Source organism: Mycteria americana, chromosome 3, assembly GCF_035582795.1.
Source record: "Mycteria americana isolate JAX WOST 10 ecotype Jacksonville Zoo and Gardens chromosome 3, USCA_MyAme_1.0, whole genome shotgun sequence".
Classification (NCBI taxonomy): domain Eukaryota; kingdom Metazoa; phylum Chordata; class Aves; order Ciconiiformes; family Ciconiidae; genus Mycteria; species Mycteria americana.
The window spans coordinates 23,860,121-23,882,896 of NC_134367.1; the positions used below are offsets into that span (position 1 = coordinate 23,860,121).

The following is a 22,776-nucleotide window of genomic DNA, read 5'->3' on the forward strand; positions in this document are numbered from 1 at the left end:
ATAATATTTTTATTATGACTTACTTCCTCTCTCTCTTCCTCCCCGCCCAGACACACACAGCCTTTTCTTCCTCTGAGTTTCTGATGAGGAACTGCTGCCCACATGTTTCTTGTGTGGTCTGTAATCATAAGCTGCGTTTCTTAAATGTTTATTTTTCTTTATGGTTGTATGAAAATTTTGCAGTTATGAGATAAAAACATTCATACCTCCATTACATGTTGTGAGAAAATTACAGCACCTTGAGAGGTCACAAGGAAGCTGCATAGGCAACTTGAGTGTGGACGCAATACTACAAAAGACTTAAATCCAGCAGGCAGGGCAACACACTAGGATTGTATTGTAACCCCGATTTTGAGCACTCCTAATTTTAAAAAAGGGAAAGAAAAAATTTATTGTTCCTGCAATTTTTCTTGAGGTGGGCCATTGAAAGACAATTCTTTTTCTCTTACAAGCAGGAGGTTAATGAAACGGTTAAGATCTAGAGTTTAAATCTGTAATAAGATGCAAGATTTCAAGTGCTGCAAGCTCTTTCAGAGAAATGGCATCTCTATGCTCCAGATGTTTTCCCCAGCTACGAAGAGACCATTTTTTCCCCCCAAATTTCACAGATCTGCTCAATGAGCAGGAGTGTAACAGACCATTTTTATAAATATGCAAACCTCTCTACACTTGACTCTGCCCTCCAGAAGATTTTGCCTTCTCCTGGGCTGAGCTGGATGTCTTCACTCTGCATGACAGTACTGGCCAGTTCAACTTTTAACAGTCATCTTTTAGTTTTTAAAATAAATACAAGGGATGTTTTCTCTCTTTTGATGATCCTGCCTCTTTGGACTCCTTAATCATCTCAATCAGATGACGCCACTGTCCCGAGGGAATTCTCTGCTGGGGTAAAATTTGGCAGTACATGTTTTTACAAAAGCATTTCCTGGACTAAGGTGGAGCAGAACGGCATTCTGTCAGTTCTGAACTGGTGTAGTGTCTCTTGGGGAGGATAGCCTGCTTATGTAAATTAGAGTTGCTTATGACAGGGAAAGTACTGCTTTTATTTACCCTGGGACTGAGTCAGAACAGTTTCCATTTGTGAACTGGAGAGCAGTAACCCAATTCCTCCCACATGCGCATGTTCCCCAGAGAAAGTGGGTCTTGCAGGGTTTGGGTCAAAGGTTATTGGCACTACACAAAAAAAATAGAGGGAGAACAATGAAAAACAAGCATTTAATTGGATTTTATCAGAAGAACTGCCAAATGAATACAGTGTCAGGAAACTTTACCTGCAGCTCTTCATTACAGTTCCTCTGTCAGAAAAAGCTATGCCTTCTTATCTGTGCTGTTACTTGAGCAATGTCTCACAGCATCTGAGGTTGGGGGCACACATCCAGGATATTGTAAGTGTGTCATTGCCAAGTCTGTAAATACAGTTCATGTTTGTTGGCAGTTCCTCTGTCCATTAACATTACATCATCCGTAGACCAAACCCATGATAATGAAAACAGTTTCAGTCCAAGTAATTCAGCTTTTGACTTAAAAGTCCCCAGTATAAAAGGTGACATCAGTCCGCAGATGCCATGTACTCTCAACAGCTTGCTTCCTTTTCCAGTACCTATCCTGTTTGCGAGTTTTGAAAAAAGTGCTAAAACCAAGTTTGTTTTAAGCCAAACAAGATCGCTAGGAGCTCAGATCCCTTTGAATCAGCACAGCTATCAAGTATCTTCTGCGATTCTGTAGTTTTTGAATGTTCTGTGTCACCAGAACAGCAATACAACTCTTTGATCACTGTAGATAAGAAAAGAATCAAGAAGGAGTTCAGTATTGTATTTCCATCAGCCCCTTTCAGTTTCTTCCTGTTTTATACTAAATCCATGACCTCGGAGCGGTCGTGTTGCTCAATAATGGGAAGGTTCCACAACTTCTCTGAATTGTTTTTTGAGCTTCATCTTTGTGTAATTCCTATACTTTGTTTTCAGCTAGACAAAGGTGCTGAGATTGCTGGAGCAGTCATTGCTCTGTCATTGACAAAGTCCTCCAAACCCTCTTTTAGCTTTTCTAAGTCATCAGCTTCCCTCTAGAGTTCCTTGTTGCCTAAATTGCATGTGATACTTTGATTCAAATCCTCCTCATGCTCAGCATGAATTTCAACATATTCTTGGTAGTTAGCTATAAATATACCAGAAAACAATTTTCTTCAGAGTTCTGCTGCTTGCCATTAGCAAGCCATACCACCAGTCCTTCTTCCTCCTTGTGATTCCTCAAGAGGATGTAACACAGGTGTTTATGAGGACTGTGGTGAGTGGCAGCTTCTTTCTCAATAACATTTCAGCGTCAAGTCAAACTTCTAAGCCAAGCAGATATCTGAATGTGGGAAAAGATATGATTACTGTGCTTGAGGAGGATCTCACCCCTTTTATTTTCATTACCCGAGAAAGTCGAAAAGATCGCTTTTTCTGGATGCTGTTGTTAACAACTTTGAATATTCTAATCGGTGATTTTCCTTCGAGACATGATGCAGGAAATACATTTCACCATACGGAGATATTATTGGTATTACAGTTACTGTTTTTGACTTCTCACATTTAGTCACCCACACTTTTTATTTCTGGTAGCATTCTCTTTCATTCTTCCTTTATAGTTTCACTTGCAAAATCAAGGAGTAGACTGAGAGCTTGACACTATCTGAAGATACTCATTCCTTCTTGTAGAGGGGGAACATAAGAAGGACAAGTGGTCTCAGAAGTGAGGTGTGCCTGGATCCAGGAAAGATCATAATACTGAGAGCAATAGGGGAAAGTATATTAGCACTCTTTGAACGTTCATGATTGAGGAGGTCAAGCTATGCAGAACTGTAGCAAGATAAGGGTTGAATATCAGGGCACTCAGCTCAAGAAAGAGCAGAGGAGACACAAAATGTTTCAATTACTTACTTATGTTACAAATGATATACTGGTAGCAATTTTCTTAATACAACAGTACATCAGAGCTTGTCATTCTAGGTGTTTTTCTAACCATCTCCATTTGACCTTTGTCATTTCGGCAGTGTAAGTTACAGTAGCTGCTTTCGAACACAGCTGATCATCAGGGGTCTGGAAGGCCTGGAGCAGAAAGTAGATTAATTTTAGTGTCTACAGCATAATAAATCAGAATAAAAAATGGTTACATAGTGAATTCAGTACTGTGAAAACTCACTGAAAAACAAAACTACATTGACAGGGATGCTGCCGAGTTTAAGTTATTAATGAATCAATAAATATATCTTCTGCAGACACACCGAGTGTACACACAGACCACTGCATTTCTTCTCATCTAGTTAAAGCTGCAGAAAAGAAGTCAGTAAAGCCTAACCTACCGAGTTTGGGTCTGGACCTCAGAAAATTTGCCGCTAAGGCTATCCAAAGTTCGTAAAATGTCACAGAAAGTTCCTAAGTGCCAGATTTTTAAACACCCAGATGAGAAATACAAAGTTTGTGAAAACCACTCATTCTAGGAAGGAGTTTTCAAATGCTGTTGAAACCGTGTTATGGACTCAAGGGCTCAGATATCCAGAAATCAAACCTCAGTATTGATTTATTGTCTAACAGAATGTGCTCAAATGTAGCAGAAAGTCCTTCACAGGGCAAGTGCACAAAATAAAAACCCGACTGTCATTTAAGTTAAGTTTGCTTGTGCAAGTATGGGCTTCTAGGTTTCATGTCTGTGTCAGGAGTTTTCAGACAATGTCACCTACCTATTATGCTTTCATTAAAAAAACATCAAAAAGTTAGATTTTCCTAATATTAATTTAATAGAGTAAATAAATCATCTCTGCTGAAAGGAAGTCACAAGGCATATTTTGCATAGAAATGAGTGTTCCTTGAGGACTGTGAAAAACCTGCCAAGGGGGATTTTAATGGAAATTAATAACCTCCTTAAAAATAGAATCAGAGCTGCAGGTACTTATTAAATGAAATTAAGTACATTTGGACAGTTTTCATGCATCGTTCATCAAAACTTAAACCAAGCCTGGGAAATTCATAAACAAACATGAGGCAAACAAACAGCGCTTTGTTAAATTCTAAAAACTACATTTGTGAAATGAAGATACAACTGGGTGGTGATTGTGCTGACAGGGACTAACCTACTTACAGCCGTGCCCTGTAGCCTGCCATTTTCCCAGAAGAAACTTCACGTTCTAATTATCTATTGTGATTTTTGCTCGCTTCTACTTTTTGTTAGCAGAAGCCATAAATCTTTGACGTGAACCAGTCCCTATGAAGTCTGATTTACATCTTGCTAACACATTACAGCTACATATGCTAACGCATTACAGCTACATATGCTGTTACATACGTGTCAGATTGCTTTTGTCATAACAACAACAAAAAATTCCTTTGATGTGTTTTGTAAACAATTAGAATCTATTAGCATAGTTCTGGTCACTTTAGGATACTATCGATATCCTGTTAAAGGAAACAACTCTAATAGTCGCAAACTTCTGAGTGAACTGAGAATTGAGAATATATTGATTTTAAAACTGATCAACTTTTTACACTTTCTTTTAAACAGGGGGAATGCATATGAGGAGCAGTGATATGAAGAAACCTTCGCGAGGGTCACGTAAAGGAAAACTTGGCTAGTGGGGAATCTCTTTCCAGAATAGATTGCAACCACTACCTTCCACTGAAATAGTTGCACAAGGTGAATAAATTATGATAGTACTCCTAAGTATCTGCCTTTAAAGGGTGTTTTTCCTCGTTGCCCAGCATAGCATAGGGACCACTTGTCATGAAAGGATGCAATGCATGCAAACTGCTTAAAATTTTGTGTAGTACCAGGAAGACCAGAATTGCTTTTCAGGGTGTTGAGGTGCTCTTCGTGGCGATTCCCACACCAGAAAGAGGTTCGAGTTTTCGGGGAGTGAGCTAGTGCAGTTAGCCCCGGGCAGCGGGAGGCGGCAGAGCCGCAGGATGGCTCCTCCAGGGAAGGGAGAAGCGCGGGTTTAGCCCCGGAAACCAGAGGCTGCCCCGCCTGCGAGCACGGTGGCTCTGAGCAATTAAGCCGGAGAAGCGGGGCGAGGGGGGAAGCCGGCAAGGGGGAGCGGGGCGCGGCCGCGGGAAGCTGAGCGCTCTCCGGTCTCCCCCGCAGGTGATGGCCGTTCCGCCGCGGCCGAGCACCCTCCGCACGGGCGCGGCGCGGCGCCGGCGCAGCTAGCGCGGCTCCATGGAGGGCAGCGGCGCGGCGGAGGAGGAGGAGAGCGGGGCCGGCCACGGCGCCCCGCCGCCGCCGCCCCCGCCCACCCCGGCCGCCCCCTGCGGCTTCAGCTCCTCCCTCTGCTTCAGCGCCAGCGCTGCCGAGCCGCAGCCGCCCGCCGGCGGCGGCAGGGTGGTGGAGAGCCAGTGGGAGATCAACAACGCCGCCTGCCAGCCGGAGGAGGAGGAAGAGGAGGCGGTGGGGACGCGGGAGCGGCCGACGGAGGAGCCCGACCTGGTGATCGAGGTGTCGGGGCGTCGCATCCGGGCGCACAAGTCGGTGCTGGCGGCCAAGAGTGACTATTTCCGTGCCCGCGCCTCACGGGACGTCCTGCGGGTGAAGGGGGTGAGCTACGGCGCGCTGCGGCTTCTCATCGACTACGTGTACACGGCCCGCATGGGCGAGGTGCGGCACGACAACCTGGCCGAGGTGGTGAGCGGCGCCCGCGTCCTCCAGATGCCTTGTGCCCTGCACTGTGCCGCCGAGGCCATGCGCGCCCAGCTCTGCCTCGACAACTGCTACCAGCTCCTCTGCCTGGCCAAGAAGCAGCGGCTAGCGGAGCTGCGGGAGGCCGCCTACCGCTTCATGAGCGACCACTACCTGGAGGTGCTGCGGGAGCCCAGCGTCTATGGCCGCCTCAGTGGCACTGAGCGGGACCTCATCCTGCAGCGGCGCATGGAGGCCGGCCGGCCCTGCTTGCTGGTGGCCGAGGTCAGCGATGCCTTCGAGCGGCCGGGTGGCAGCAGCCGGCCACAGAGCCGCGAGAGCAGCCGACCACAGAGCCCCTCCTCCGTGGTGTCGCTGGAGGAGAGTGGCTCTCTCATCCACTGCTACCAGGAGGCCAGTGGTGAGTGGAGGGTGCTGACACGCCTGCCCGAGGAGGCCAATGCCAAGGGCTGTGCCATGTGTGTCCTCCACAACTACCTCTTCCTAGCAGGGGGCATTGTGGCAGGGCCGGCAGGTGGTGAGCCTCGGGCCCGCCTCTCTGACAAGGTCTTCTGCTACAACCCCCTCACTGACACCTGGAGCCAGGTGCGGCCGCTGGCTCAGCCCCGCTCGCAGCTCAAGCTGCTGGCCCTGGACGGTTACCTCTATGCTGTGGGGGGCGAGTGCCTCTTCACCGTGGAGAGGTACGACCCACGTGCTGACCGCTGGAGCCCTGTGGCACCTCTGCCCAAAGGTGCCTTTGCCGTGGCTCATGAGGCCACCACCTGCAATGGGGAGATCTATGTGTCGGGAGGCTCCCTCTTCTACCGCCTGCTCAAGTATGACCCCAAGCGTGATGAGTGGCAGGAGTGCCCTTACAACAGCAGCCGCCGGCGCTCCGCTGACATGGTGGCCTTCAAGAGCTTCATCTACCGCTTCGACGTGAGCAGCAGCCGCGGTGGGGAGCAGGGCCCAGGCGGCGGGACTGGCGGTGGTGTCGAAGTTTTCCGGTACAACACGGTGGCCAAGCGCTGGAGCCAGTGTGCCAGCCTGCGGCCCAGTGGTGGCCCCATCCAGCCCTTCCGCTGCGCCCCCTTGGGCAACACCATCTACTGCGTCAACCGGACCGGCACCCTCCGCTTCAGCCTAGCCCAGGATGGTGAGGTGGAAGCGGATGGCGGGCTAAAGGGCACCTTTGACGGGGAGCTTCTTAAAGCCCCCTTGGATGCCAAGGGTGTCCTCCTACCCTTTGTGCTCACCCTGCCCGAGAGATTTGACAAAGCGGGGGACCAGGAGGGCTCCCTCCCGCTGTGAGGTGGCCAGCCTGGTTCTGGCCTCCTGAGTGGGGAGCTGGGTTGCAGCTGTGGGGGACCCACAAACTCCCCCCTACCGAGGGGACCCTCTCTGGCATGTCTGCAGAGAGAAGCGGCTCCCCCTTTCCTCCTCTCCGCTCCCAAGATGTTGAGCTGGAGCCACTTGGTTGTAACTTGGTTGTAACTCTTCTTGTGTTTGCTGTGCTTTGTGTGAAAAGCGGAGCACATGAAAGGTAAAGCTGCTATAAAGGATAATCTCTGGATTATGTTTGTGCCAATTCCTAATCTGAGAAAAACTTTTTTACACCTGGATTTTTAAAAAATTCCTGACAACAGTGTCATAATGGGATGTTACTTTTAAGTGTTGGTTGTGTGTTCCCATGTAGTTGCAATCTGGGCTGGAGCCTTTTCTGTCACTTGTTTTCTTTCCCTCTGGTATGGTACCGAGGGATAAACACTGCTGGCAACGTAGTTTAGCTGCATTTGTTTTTATGTTAAACCAACTATTTCCTGTGCTAGAAAAGTATAGGAAGAACATCTCCGTCACAGCCTTTCATTTCTGGTGCAATAGATGGTTTAAGGAAGACATGGCACTGTGTGGTCCCAGGAATTTCAACCACAGTGAATGATTTAACCGATACCAGACTTAAAAGTTTTAAGCAACACAAATGTGTGCCACATGTTCGTATTTGGAATAAAAAAAAAAAAAAAGGCAAGTTACCTTTTTAAAATGTGGCATATTATAGCAGATATGACATGTTGTTATGCTCTTTATCTGAAAAAGGCAATGGTTTCTATATAAAAAGACATCGTTTTATTACCTTTTTTATCAGATATTTTAAATTATAACAAAAATGAACTGAAGCTGTTCAGACTGCAACCGATTGACATGACCATGTATGCCACTAGAGTTGGGGGAAATATTTTGTACTTCAGCTGCTCTTTAATTAACTGCAGGTCAAGGAAAATTAACCTAAACCAAATGTAAATTCTTTGAAACTGACTGCAGACAGCTTAAATGTTTCACTGTATGTTCAGTATCCTGTGGCAAGAGGCTTTTCCAACTTAGTGCAAGACCATCAAAGGAGGATGTGGAAAATAGGAATGCGCTACACATGTTGATTATATTGTGCACTAGCATGATGTTATTTCCCTATCTTTTGATTGAGAGACTGCTTTATTTATTTCGATCTAACGATTGCTGTAATCAATAAGTCCTTGTTAATTGCAGTACGTGCTGATGGCGTACATTGTCATTGGGATTCTGAACCGCCCGAGAGCGCTGTTTGTGGAGCAGCATCCTAACGAGATGAAACCATATAAAGCTTCTTCCTGCCTGTGGAAAGTTGGAGCATACTTTTTGTCATGTTACTCAGAACTGGAAAAGTGTAAACCGTCTACGCAGACAGACTATATTGAAAAGGGCACATGCATTTATTTTATACATTTTATATTAAAAAATCAATAGGCAAGGCAAATGTTTTAGCTTTACAGTAAATCACTGAGAAACCTTTTCTGAAAAAGAGAACCAGTGTTTTTGCTATTGGTAATTCAGCCTGGAAGTGGCATGGACTGTGGAAGGGAATTGTTTATACTCAAAGCTCTAGTATAGATTCATATTTTAGAAAGATATAGGAACCTTACATCAAACAAAACAGATCTGTTTATGTTTTATTAAGATGTTCCTGTTAAACAGGACATTAGCGGTCTTACACGTTACTGGTAGTTCCAAAGGAAGGCAGCAGGCTCTGTCCTAAGAGACACCATCTTCACAAAAGAGAATAGTGAAATTTATAGATACTTCTTTCCTTCACTTTCACCTTTTTTTTTTACCTTTTCTCCATCTGTCTTGCACAGGGTTTTAATGCAGCTGATCTGGTTAGCCATCCTGTAGAAAATTGGTCCAGTTCTGAAAGTTTTTAGCCAAGTGAGCCTATTCCCTAGTGAGCTGATTAAAGCATCACCCAGGTAGGAGCTGTAGGCCTGCAGTGTGACACTTATCTTAGCCTCAGTACAGGTTGGTGCAGCGGAATTTAATACCACAGATGGCATATTTGTTAGCGATTTACAAAGAAATTGGTTTTTTTCACTGAATGATGACTTAATTCTCAGACGAGAATCCTTGGAAATACTGACTCTAAATTAAATTAGAGCATTGTAGCTTGAGCAGGAAAGAAAAATGATGTGTTTGCCTTCAGTGTCATTTTTATGTTAACTGTAGAAAGTATATCAAGCTGCGTAGTGAAACGCTTAGGTGCGTACTTAAACTGAAGACATAAGTGCTAGGCCGGATTTTGAATTAGTAGAGTCACCAGGAACACACGAGGAAATGTCTGTTTTATCTTACAATACAATATGATTTCATAGTTCAAAATATTACATAGTATAGCTCTTATACTACAGCATAGTGAGGAATCAAGCCAGCTTTTGCATTCCTATTAATTAAGCATTAATTAAGCATTTTCATTCCTACTAATGCATGAAAATGCTTCTAAATGAGTTTTGGGAAGTCTCCATGATTTAAGCTGCGAAAATATGCCACAGACTTTCGGGAAAGAATGAAACAGATCCTTTCTTCTGATATTTGTTGCTGTACACCATGAAGAAATATATTTGGACATAATCTCTACAATAATAAGCATTCTACAAACCTGCAGTGGTTTGTATTTTTGCTAGCTCCTATTGTTAGAAAAGGTTGAATCAAGTGCTTACCCACTTTCACTGTTTACGCAGTGTAAATGAGGGCAGAGTCTGGTCTTCATTAGTAGCTGTCTGTCAAACCTGTTTCCTTTGTACACTCTTTGCATAATCACAACCTGATGATTGATAACAGAGGCATGTTTCTAGCCAGATTTCCTACTCTGTGGCCTCTGTTTCCTCCCTGGTAAGCCTGAGGCAGGTTTGCCGAGAGTTGTTTTTTCCCCCAGTTGTATCTTCAGCATGTGCAAAAAAATGCCACCAAACTTGGGTACTAAAACCAGGTAGACTTCAGGCATTTGAAGACCAGAATTGTCATCCTAGAACTCTCCAGTTGAACTTAAACTAAGCAACCACTGTCCCTTTGATGTGTGGAGGGTGCAGAGCAGTTCCCCTTCACCCATTCAGAACTGCTCACCTCTGAGCAGTTAGGCACCTACCTAGCTACTGCCTCAACTCCTTTGAAACTAGATGATGTGATGACCAGAAGCCACTGGTGTAATATGGTTTTATGGTACAAACCAAAGGGCTAGGCCACCCTCAAATTGTGTTTGTCTATGTTTTGCTTTTAAAACAGAGCTATTTTATCTAATAGCCTGAAGGCTATTTGCATGGGAACATGGAGATAGATGTTCGCTTTCTTAGCCTGCAAGGATTCAATCCACATCTCCACTGCTTGATTGGCAATGGGTTGAAGGACCTCTTGGAGCTAATCTCTGATCTCTAAATATTTATGCATTTTGTATTATTCACTAGTTGGCTAAAAATCTCAGAAATGATCCAGGTAGGTCAATTCAAACCCTCATCCTCACTGAGTGATCTGAGACTAGCTGGAGAGACATAGTACTCTCTGCTGTCTTTCTTCTCCATGAAATCTCACAGTCCTCTTCTCCCATTTTTAATAGGATGTGCAGCAGATAATTTTTGGGCTTCTCCTCCCTAGAGTACTTCTGTTTTCAAGGTCATCTGCTAGGGGATGTAAGTTTGAATTCCCTTAAGCTGAGTAAGGACTGAACTCAGGCCTCCCACTTCATGTGTGTGTGTGTTCTCAAGTCTAGATGGCTATTTAGAAGAAGAGTATCGGGACCATCTCCTACAGCTCTTTTTCAGGGATGAACCTCATGCAAATCTTCCAAAAGCACACATAGGCTCCTGCACCTCGAGTTCTGGGTAGATTCCAGGCTCCAGCTCCTGGGTGAGTAATTCAGGACACATTTAGTACACATTGGTGCAATTGAGCAAGTTTTCTTCCGTGGAAAGCTTTTTCCAGACAGGCCCTGTACTTTGGGCTGCCAGTGTGAGGTGAGGAACTCCATGCACTGTACTGGGAGGCCAAGCAGGTAATTTGGATTCTTCTCAGGGGTGACGCCTTGGTAAAGAGGCATTGCAGTGCCTGACATGGAAATGCCTAAAGCCTTCATTGCATCTAAAACTAAATCCCTGCTTTAAAAAAGAAACAAGCCTTCTTAGCAAATGCTAATAGCAGATGGAACTTTACTATTTCCGTCTATTAACTGGTTCCGTAAAAAGAAATCTTAATTGCAGCAAAGCCATTTGTACAAATTCTGTTTACACTTGGAAACTAAGTCAAAGGAATAATTGGCAAAAGAATAACCCTATTTGATCAAAACAGGCACTGTTAAGCAACATGGGAAGGATGCTAATCATACCCTATTAATGAACAAAATTGTGCAGTAGCTGATGTAAATTCTGTCCACAAAAAAAATTCTTTGTAAATAAGTACCTGGTAAAATTTAAAGTGATAAAAGAATAAATTATTCACATGAAAGCTGTAACTCTCCTGTGCTGTTTGATTGGCTCTGAGAGTGTTGTATCCTGATTATCACTATTCATGAGCGGGCTATTGCTTTTCCTGCTTTACGGTGTCCATTCCATTGACTGCTCCTTCATCATCACAAAGCTTACCAGTGGTACTGGGGTGATGTGCTTTGTGTCTGGACTGACATGTAGTGCTTTCTGCTTGAATGAACCCAGAAGATTTAGACAGAATTGTATCTCTGCGGGTTTTTTTTAGTGGCATTGCTCCTGGGAAACTTAAGAAAGCATAAGAAGGGGAAGTGTTGGTACTGTTGAGCAGTTGTAGTAACAAGTATTTAATTAATTTGGTTTTTTTTGTCTGCCACTATTCTGCACACCAGACTCACATTGGATTTAACAGAACATCTCTGTGTAGCTATTACCAGTCTGAGCCCGAGTACTGTTGTAGCAAAGTATGTTTTTATTTAAGTATATTTACTGCCTCAACTCCTACTCTGAGATAATTTAATGCAAGTTTGTAATAGTTCCACACATTTAGTAGATTACTGGTACTATTCTGACTTTACATTACTGCTGCTAAAAGCAGAGATTGACACACAAGCTCAGTAAAATTGTGCACTCAGAATATATATAATCACACACTCTTCATTTGTTTTGGCCTACTGAATGCGGAGAGCTGCTGGAATGAACCCATCAGTATTAGGAACCAGCAGGCTATTTTGGAGGCTCTCTAACTTTCATAAATTACTCAATGGGAAGAAATGGGAGTGTGGGGCAGAGAAATACGAGGGAAGAGAAGAATTAGGAGTCAAAAATACCTACTATATATCCAGTTGAAATGAAGAAATAGCGGGGAAAGGAAACCAGAGCTGGTACTTGAGACAGTGATGACTACAGGGCCAATTTTTTTCAAATATTTCTTAAACAGCCTGAGTTTTTACCGATTATGTTGTTAGTCTTATCATTTTGCACCTGCAACACATCTCGGACAACCAGTGTTTAATAAGCTACTTTTTGCAGGAGTCTTGTGCTTTGGTTTTAAGTCTTAGTGGATGAACCTTGGACAAATTTGTGAAGTCATGAAATAACAATGTTGATGCTGCCACTTACAACAGATTAACTAATGCAAATGTTTTAGACACTGTTCACAATTCAGGTGAATTATATGTGTAACTGATGTATTAACAGTTTCATTTTTGAAGTATATATAGGTAAAGCTTTTTATGTACTCCAACATATGCTGTCATGAAATAAATACATACAAAAAGCTTATGCTCCCCCTTAGGGATTTCTGGGTAATTGGTGGTTTTTTCTTTGTCATCCATCTGATCAGTAAACAGTATTATATTTGTTCTTATAAAGCAAAGACAAAATTATAGGGATTATCACAAAGGTAAATAAAATGTTTAGGAAGTGTTTCTAAGGCTAAGCAAAAGGGAATATTTTCATTTCACAGTGCGCTGCATATTGGGAACATGAAATATTCTGCATTGAAAGCACTTTCCTAAGTGCAGATTAGCATAAGCTCCAGTTCAGTTAATTTTTATTTCCCTTTTTTTTTTTTCTTGTCAGTATGTTAAATTCTTTAAGTTATATGTAGGTTTTCCCAGGATACTTTCTTGTCTTATGTCACACATGTCTGATTTTTAGCTGGAGTAGATTACAGCAGCGTAAGTAAAAGCACAATCAAACACAACTTGAATTTCGTATTTTGTCTCCTACTTGTTTTCTTATCAGATAATTTGCTTGAAATGAAGTCATATAACCTGTTTGAAAACTCCAAGATTCGTAGAGAGACTAGGTGGGGTTGGACTTGGTGTCACTTCCATTATTTCCTTAGCTGCCCCAACATGCAAGCTCTACCTATTTCAGCTTTCTTACATTTTCTTCAGAATGGCCAAATTCTGCTGCTGGTTCAACCAGGATAAATCTGGAATAACTCAACCAAACCTCCTAGATTGCCAGAAAACTTGTTCCATTCAGCCCCAGAGTTTTTGAGTCTGTGGTAATTTACTAGGGACCTTCATTGGAAAAGAGAAAGAAAAGCTCTGATAGAATAAGACTCAGGCAATCACTAACTTGAATGCATGTTTTTTTTAACTTCATTAGAACATAAATTCCTTAACTCTGTCGTTTTTCTCTGTGCTGTCAACTAGCCATTGGGAAGCTTAGTGCCAATGAAATTTTATCTCAAGTATATACTCCTGCTTGGTTCATTGAACATTTTGCACCTACATCTCTCAGGATGCTTAGGCCCCAGTCGCAAGCTTCAGGAGTATCCACAGTCTGGTAAATGGTGTGGCTGGGACCAATAACTTGTGCCGTGTCACAAGATTAATTTTCCAGTTCTGAAACACTGAAACCACCAGTTGTAGCACAAAGGCTTCGGGTTTCAAAGTCCTCTTGATTTGGGTATGGAGGATCCCCTGTTATCACCTGTTTCCAGGTACAATGCATGTTTTAGCATCACTCGTGTCCATGTATTGGACTTCACAAAAGATTTTGTATGAAAACATCTGGAGGCAGATGGTGTTGCCTTGTATTCCCCTGAAGGCAGAGAAGTCTTGCTGGAAAGACAAATCTGCTTCAGTTCCTAGACTGCGCAAGCAGGGAAGTCACGTATACCTGGGAACTCCCATGCCATACCGAGTAATTATCACGTGTACAAAACAACAGTGTCAACGGACATGAGCTTGCAACCTACGGACAGACGTACCCATTGTGGGTGGGGACAAAGGCAGCTCAAGTTAGTAACTATTAATACTGGGACCATGCCTAGAAACAAACCCCAGTCCTGGCGTTGTCGAGGCACCTGTAAACAGAAGAGAAAGCATTCATAGACTGAAAATACTATGTGGCTAAAAGTAGGTCAGGGGAGCAACAGGCATTTATTATGCAGATGTGGCAGTACCTGCAGGCTTCTTTTTGAAATGGGAGTGAAGAGCATCTGCATCTCCTAAGTGCCAGCGGGAGCAACCATTAGTGAGCAAGCTCAGCTGCCGCGGGCAGGGAGCACGGCCTGACACAGCAGTGACACCTGCTCGGCAGGTCACTCCAGCAGTAAGCAGTGACGGAAAGGAGCCGAGTGAGTATCCTCTGAACGACAGCTGTCCTGACCCGAAGTCCTCGGGAAGGAGAGAGGAAGCGATATATGCCTGGCAGGCTCGCCGCTGTGCCCTTCACCGCTGTGCTCTCTTAGTGTGCTGGCAGCGCCAGCTCTTGATCCCTTCCCCAGTGAGCAGTTTACGCATGGAGAGCTTTGAAGGTGATGTCTTTTTCTCCCCTCCTTTTTCTTTTTTTTCCTTTTTCTTTCTTTTTTCTTTCCATTTTTCTTTTTTCTTTCTATTTTTCTCCTTTCTCTTTTTTTCTCATTTCATCCTCTCTTTTTTCCCCTCTTTCCCCCCTTCTATTTTCCTTCTCTTTCTCTCTCTTTTTTTTCTTCTTTGCAGGTTGCATGTATTTCTCTCTCTGCTTGAATATTCCAAGAGGTCATACAGGGGGTCTGTGAATTTGGAAAAATTACCTATTGGAAACCAATGAAACTCCTTTTCCTTTCCTCAGGAGGCAGACTTTCCTTCCCTGGCCTGCTAATTTTTTCCCTTAATAAAGCCCTAAATTTCTAGATGAAGTGGGGAAGACTTAATCCATCTGCTCCTTGGCAGAATGGTACAATAAACCACGAGCCGTTTGCTTCCTAAGGAAATAAGTAAAGTTGCGAGCAATTAAATTAGTCATAATGCAGACTTAAGGCAAGAGTTCTTCACCTTTTGTTAAGCTTACCCGTGCTTTTAGTCACTGCAGACTGCGGCTACAAGAAAGAGTAACTGCAGGATTAAAGTATTGACCAGGTAGGAGGCCTCTGAGGAATGAAGCAAGAGCACAAACTGCTGCAGAATTAAGTTAATTCCCACACCATTTAGAGACCTTTATCTCAGTGGTCAGGGCCTAATTTGTTGACAGCTTGTTAGTGCATTACAGATGAAGAGGTTTTTCGGGGGTGGGGGTGTGTGTGTCTCGCTGGTGCTTTGCAGTTCTTTGCACATGTGAAAAAACATTGCAGAGTTTGTGAGTAGAAAGTTTGCAGCAAATTTTTACCCGTTCTGCATGGGTGAGTGAATCTGTCATCTGCAGTGATTGTTTATATGTCTCTCCCATATTTTTCTAATTAAAGAAGATGCTGAATCTTGATTAGAATAAAAGCTGAGATTAATAATATCTTAGCTTTAGGGAATGCAAATAAGACAATCCATTTTTGCCATCATTGCCAGCCTCTTTTTAGATCATAATGCAGCTCTAGGCAGGCAGACAGTCTTCTTAAAAATATGATTTAAACCATTAGGAAAAGTCAAACTCATGCAGGTCCATGAGAGATCTCCTGGACTGGGAGCAGTGCTGGGTTTAGCAGTGTTCCATAGGCTAATTAAGAGAAGTTGAACCTCTTTGCGAGTTCTCACTCTAGTTCTGTGCTCCTACATATCTTTTGAAAGCAAATACTGACTCTGACTTCACAATGAAATTAAATACACAGTGTGATTTGATAACGCCTTGGAGGTGCAGTACTCTATCAGCCCCTCCTAAAACAAAATGAAGTGTCAAAATACTAATGGAAAAGTTTGAGAGAATCACCTTTATTCATTAGCAACTCCCTTCACATCTCCTTGTTAAGCACTACTTTAATTAACCAAGTGTTATTTAAATGTAGATTCTGGCTGTGTCCAACTCTGGTTTGCCTTTGACAGAGTTGGAGCATAAAGGTATGATGATAGTGCGTATTGATATATGTAACGTTTGTTTGAAAAGGCTACTCCTAGTCTCTAGTTCAGCTCACTTTGATGTGCTAATGCCATTTAGCTCAACCTACTTGCTGTCATTGCTATGACTTTTCAAGCAGGCTGTCAGCGTATAGGCATATCTCAATATACGTATCACTATAGATGCCTACACCGTGCTTTTATCCCAGTCTAGAGAGGGGCATTGTGCCTCCAGCCAGGAAGAGGAAGGAGCAGAGGCTTCTCACCTGATACTCCCTGTTGTACGCAACGACTGGGGGGACAGGGGGAACAGAAGTCGTCCTGGCTCCCGCTGCTTTCCTGACCAGACTGCCTGGCTCAGCGCCCGCAGAAAGGAGCGAAGCTGTATATTCCCTCTCCCAAGAACAAGAGAAGCGCAGCGGCTCAGTTGTTACTCGTTTGTAGGTCTCCGGGGAGAGCGCAGTTCCAGCCTTCCTCCTACTCAAATTACAAGGTTGCCCTTCATTCCCGAGAGCCAAGAAAATAGCTCAGCTTACATGTGGTAAAAAAGAACTTGTAAAAGAAGTTATTTTTGAAGGGGCAGTGAAAAAAACAGTATTTGCATTGGCTACTCGTGATGTTGCTACTGTATTTGAAGCAGCAGGGATGTACTGTAGGTTTCCTCATCAGTCCCAGGGCTTCCTCATGCAAAGTTTAAATGCGAAGGGATCCAGGCAATAGGTTCACTTTTTCTGAACTTGCCTTGCTCTCTGAGGGCACTAAAAAAGGCAAACGAGCCCAGCCAGTTGAATGACTGCAGCAGTTCATCTTCCACAGAGCTAGGCAGGGACTCCCCGCATTGCTGTGCCATGGCTGACGGGGCAGCGGAGGGGGAAGAGAGTGTGGGGAGCGAAAGGAGGCTTGAGCAGAGCATCCTCAGCAAGAAGAAATCGTAGGTGCAGATTACCTGGGAAACAGTTCCCTGTTAAAGTTTTTCTGACTCCTACATGCGCTAGCACACGCTCAGTCGAAGAAAGAAAAAGACAGATATCTATAAGCAATGACTGAACAACGGAATTATGGTTAGTTTCTACTCCTCATGAAACAGGAATTACAGGCATTAGGAAGATCTAGTTTTATTTCTGGTTCTGCCATAAACTTCCACTTATACCAGGGAGAAGCTGTTTAAGCATCAGTTTTCTCTGAAGAGAAAAGTGGGGGCGGGGAGGGAGAGAAAGATGATTCATCCCATCAGCTTTTGGAAATAAATTCATTTTTTGCATCAGTAAAGCACTATGGGAATATCGGCTCATAGGGCAGGGTACATTATTTTACTGTGTCATTTTTTTATTGCGCTTGCTCCATGTGAACAGAACATCTTCTTCCTGTGGTGCTGAACAGAATAAAAAAGGTGGAGTAAAACTGTTCCTACTTTGGCCCCTATTTGTGGCCCTTTGCAGCACCCTTTGCCCCTGAAGCCAGGACAAAGGCAGCGGGGCCCCTGCCTTTCTGTTGATGCACGGATGTCTGCGGCGGAGGAACCCGGTGAGTTAACACGGCCATGCACAGTTCGGGAACGGTAATACCACTGCTGTGGCTATTCCTCTACCTTCACCTCTTGCCCGTGTGTTTTATACTCATAGAAGGACACGTAGTCTGGAGAGAAGTGCAATGAAGAAGTGGAGATCTTCCTCTCAGTCTCTTCTCTGCTCCCTTTATCTGAAATGAAGTACTTCACAGCCTGCATATAATTAAGGTTACAAGTATTCAAATTTTAGCTTTGTAAACATTAACTCTGTAAGATTTTGGGGATGACTGTGTCTTTGTCTTAACTCTAACAGTCAAAAGCACCGGACAGATCATTAGAGTCCTTTGTGGGAATTCAAACAGGTGAGACCTCAATTTTTTTTCCCTTCCAGATGAAGTCCTATAAGGGGAAAATCTTGTTACAGCATTGAAGTGTTTCTTTTTGTAGACTTCAGAGAATTTAGAATTCTGTCAGTAAAAACACAAATAAAAAATTAAGTGTAATAAAGTTAAATCCCCCAATATCTGGGGAAAGAAACAGCCTAACGTATTCCCTGGAAAGGGTTGCATTTTTATATAGATATAGGTTTTTTTCAAAGGCTGCAAACCTGGATACATGAAGTCAACAGAACAACACTGATTTGTGCTTCCCGAAAATCTGCTTGCTGGGTTACTTTTGCCAGTGACCTTCCATGTGCAGATGTAAGAATCTGAGGTTTTAAGGATATCTAAAATGCACTAGCCATCCCTGTGTCAGACCTTTTAAAAGTTTTCGGTGGTGTAGTTCACTGAACAGCCAGTTCTTGCTTCTGGCAGCCAGCTGGTGATTGCCACAGCAGCTCTGGGTTAAAATTTCAAAACAAAGTATGGGGCAACCCTAGTCAGTTCCCCTCGGCAATGCAGCAACTCGGTCTTCATCCAGACTAGTTAGCAAGGGTGCTTTGCTCCGTTTCAGGGGCAGAGTCTGCTTACCGAAGAGCTGCTTCCTGCAGTCCTTCTGCATATAGCTTCCCTGTCCTTTCAAAACTGGAACCTTGGAGGTCCCTAAGCTGGAAATCCTTTACGGATACTGGTTTTTAGCAAACAGGGCCAACTGTTACTTCTGGGTGCTCAAGCATCCTGCATAGCCTCTCTTGCAAGCTGTTTGGGAGGAGAGAAAACCCACCAAGAGGTGTTATAGAAAGAATAGTTATTACCGGTTTCCCCTTATGTCCACTTGCCAGTTTTCTCCTGGGCTGCTGGCCTACATCTAAATTAAAGCCAAATAAATCTAAGCTTAGCTGGGCTCTTTTGACAGTAAAGAAGGCATTTTTCTGCAGGCAGGAGGAGGCTGCTGGAGACATGGAGCATAGCCTGTTGATCCAAGCCGGCATTTGTGGATATTACTTACTTTAGGCTGATTACAGTTTCAGCAGAAACCCCACTTGGGAAACCACACAGCATGCAGGTAATTGGAAACAGAACCTGGCACAAGCGTCTTCGAAAGTTTAGCACTGGACTTTGAATTTGTGAATAGAAAAGGCCTGTGGCTCTGCAGTAAAACAGCGGTTCTCCCAGTAAATTTCATGAAGGAAACAGAGACCTTATTGTTTTCTCTCTCCCCATATAGTTTTCTTTTCCTTTGTTTGTGTCTTTGATCTAAGAAAACTCTGGGATAGCTCCTTTAATTAAGGGGCAGTAGACAAAGATTTGTCTGCAGGGCAATGTTTGTGTTGACACACAAAGCTAAGCCTAGAGGCTCTGTTTTTCTCCACCTTTTAATTCTATTTGGAAAAGCAAGACACTTTTCATATGACCTTTTTTTAAGGTTATAATATCCCGTGGTTTAAAGGATACCTTATTTTTTCTTTTTTTTTTTCCCCTCAAGAGTCTGTGTCTAGGCAGACTACACGCACAAGACACTTTTATTTCTGTTATATCCAGTAGTGTTTTTATGGGCACAGCACCAATGGTAATAACTTACATAATTGTATACAAGAACCATACATTTCACTTCTATGTCTGTTGTTAAGTAACTTGGATTTCAGTAATTTCCTTAGCCTCTGTGTTGCTTCTCCCTCTTAGGCTGTTCTTCTCTTTTCTGCTTCTACCCAACTCCTTTTACTATTTTTAAAGTGCCAGATGTGAGAACAGTTGTAAGCGGCTACATTTTCAGGAGAAATTATTTCTAATGTTTTATTTTACAATAGTCACATGGACAGCTTCCCAGCTAAAGAAAGGATAAATTGATTCACCCTGAAAAATATGACTTCTCAAAATTATCTGTGGCTAAACTCCTACTCACTCAGCATCTCCTAGGTGACAGTGACTGCACGTACTCCAAGATATTTTAAAATATAATATCCCATGGTTACAATCACTGGTTGAATTATGATGATAGCGGCATTTGGTATCTAGCCCAGAGAGCTCCAAGAGACTGCTGGGACTGTACATACTGTGCTTGCTAACCCAGCTCAAAGAGATCCATGTGAGACAGAATTTAAAGTGCTGGTGGCAGTATTTTAAGTTGGGTTGTCTATCTGACCATTGCAAACGTCAGTGGAACTGGATTGGAGATAGGAAAAAAGAGGGGAAAAATCAGTCAAAAATATCACAGGATAAAGAAACACTATTTTGAGTCTTTTGATGAATGTTCCTCCAACTGTTAAAAAATCAAGTTCTTCCAGAAGTAAATTACTTATTACGGAAGGAACAAAACTATTGCCTTACTACTAGTAGGTGGCATATAAATCTAAATGAAGCAAGCAATAGTAATGCAAAAGACAGCCAAGATGTGCAGAAACATGTGAACCCGTGGGCTGGCTGACAAATAATGGAGTGATACTGCCAGCGCAGAAGTGCTGGGACGGGCAGGGGGGATAATGATCTCTCGCGGTAGATGAGATATGACTGGAGCATAAGCATCGAGGGAAGATAAGAACTGTGCTCAGACAGAAGGGCTGTTCCCACACCCAGCCTTCGGTTTCCTTCACCAGCATTGCTAACTGGTACTCTACTGATTCCTAGCATAAACAAAGCAGAGGCTTGAGGGTGGCGGATGAAAGGTTTACAGCCTGAGTCTTTGAGAGCTCTGCTCGGCTCCTGCTCAAATGCCTCCCCTGGGTCACGAGTTCGGTTTGCTGTTACCTATTGCACTTCCTTGAAATCGGTTGTTGCATCAAAAGAAGACACGCCATTTGTGTTTTGTGGTTTCAGATCAGGGTATGGAGGAAAGACTGAAATGCTTACAAAAATGTAAATGGTTTCTTTTTCACCATTTTTCGTCTTTCACCAAAATGAAAGAATTTGTCATTTTGGATGCCTGGGCAAAAAAGCATCGAGTGTTGTCCATTGTAGGCTTAATATAAATTTTAAAACACTGATGGCATAACGTGCAGTCAGATAGAAGTTGTGCAGGAGGAGAGTGTCAAACCTGTCCTGTCTCTACCTCCAGTCTATCCGAAGTGCTTAAATCCAGAGCCAAAGCGAGTTACTAGATACCCCTGCTGCCACCAGGGCGATCTCTCCAGCAGCCTGCGATGAGCCAGGGGAGGGGCTGGGAGCTGTGGTCTGCTCTTCCACCCCTCTTGTTCCTCATGGCTTCGTTTAACCGCCTAGGGTGCTGCTGCCATCAGCTCCCACGGCAGCAGCAGCAGACAGGGGAGGCTGAGGGGAGCTGGCAGGGAGAAAGAGTAGGTTGTAGAGTGGTAGAGACATTGGCTGCTGGGGCTTGTTCGGTTAGATGGTAAAAGAGGGACTCGTGGCCCTTGTTACAGCTCTACATCCTATTTACAGGACAGAGGAAACCTCTGATGCTAAGCCTACTGGCTCTCCACGCTGTTTCCACTCTCTGGGCTATATCTGAAGCCCATCAGCTTTTGTAGTCATGCCAAGAGTACCCAGTTCTGCAGAAGTCCCTGCCACTCTGAACCCCTCCCAACCACCTCCATCTCTCCCACCTTTCTTCATGGCAAAGTCAGTGACCCTTATTAAGCGCATACTAGATGGTGGTGTCCTTCCTAGGAGAACTCAGATACTGCCTTATCCGTATGGCTGAGGGATATACAGGCTGGGTTTTAGCTTGGCGGGACTCATGCTTCATATAGACGTAATGTGGACATGGTGTGGTGGGTCTCTGAAGCACTGTGGTCTTCATTTGTAAGACAGCTGATTGCAGGAATGGCCTGGTGTAGATGGAGTGAATTAAACTGGCAGAAGGTTTTTCTGCTTGTATGATCGATTCTGCCCAGGGGAAAAGGTGCAATGCTATAATTAAGAAGACAATGTTTTTTGCCAGGATCAGCTGCATTTCACTTAAGGAGGCTTCATGGTAGAGCTAACTAGGAAAGCAAAACTAGGTATGGGCGAAACCTTAGAGCTTAAGTCATCAAAAGGCTTGGATACGTCAATACTCCAGGTTATTTTTAAAAGATCTTGGAAGAGTCACTGAGCAGCTGACAGGAATGCATGCCCCTTCTCTCCCAGTGACTACCCTCCAAACTAGGCTATGGCATTATTTCCCTGTTACAGACCATCAGCTATTTCATTATTCAATGCCATATATAGCAGTTTGCAGAGAAAAGACTGAGAAAGGCATCTAGAAAACCTTCTAGACTGCTGGTTGTATCAAGGGGTTGTGGTGATAAGAGTTCACATTTCCCTGGGCAGAGAAAAGGGATGAAACTGTTTTTCCCTCATTTACATTAAAGTTCTGACAAGTTGCCTCTGATACACAGGACTAATCTCTCTCCCTGCATTTTGTGTAGACCCTGACCCAAAAAGGAGGTTCTGAGAGGTCTGGCTGAATGAGAGCTTGTAAGTATGATAGGCCTAGCTGGTGGACTTTGATGGCACATGGAGATAATGTAAATGCGGAGCTGTACGATAGTGCTGTACTTTTTCAGTTGGGCCCAAGGGAGCATTTAGGTTCTCAGGGCACTTAGACTCAAACTGCAGTGTGGTGGAGATAAGTGGTTTGAGTGTGCCTGGAAAAAAGGCTGATGCTGATGAATTTGTTTCATAGAATCATAGAATCATTTAGTTTGGAAAAGACCCTTAAGATCATCACAATGATTGGCATGCTTACGGGGGTGGCAGTGAGCACA

General features: G+C 43.8%; 1 protein-coding gene across 1 annotated transcript; it reads left to right on the top strand.

Annotated features, from left to right (window-relative positions):
- Positions 1-4,557: 4,557 nt before the first annotated feature.
- Positions 4,558-12,595, top strand: KBTBD11 (kelch repeat and BTB domain containing 11). The gene is made up of 2 exons (XM_075498040.1): positions 4,558-4,668; positions 5,116-12,595. The coding sequence occupies exon 2, from the start codon at positions 5,191-5,193 to the stop codon at positions 6,958-6,960; it is 1,770 nt and encodes a 589-aa protein (XP_075354155.1). The 5' UTR covers positions 4,558-4,668; positions 5,116-5,190; the 3' UTR covers positions 6,961-12,595.
- The last annotated feature ends 10,181 nt before the right edge of the window (positions 12,596-22,776 follow it).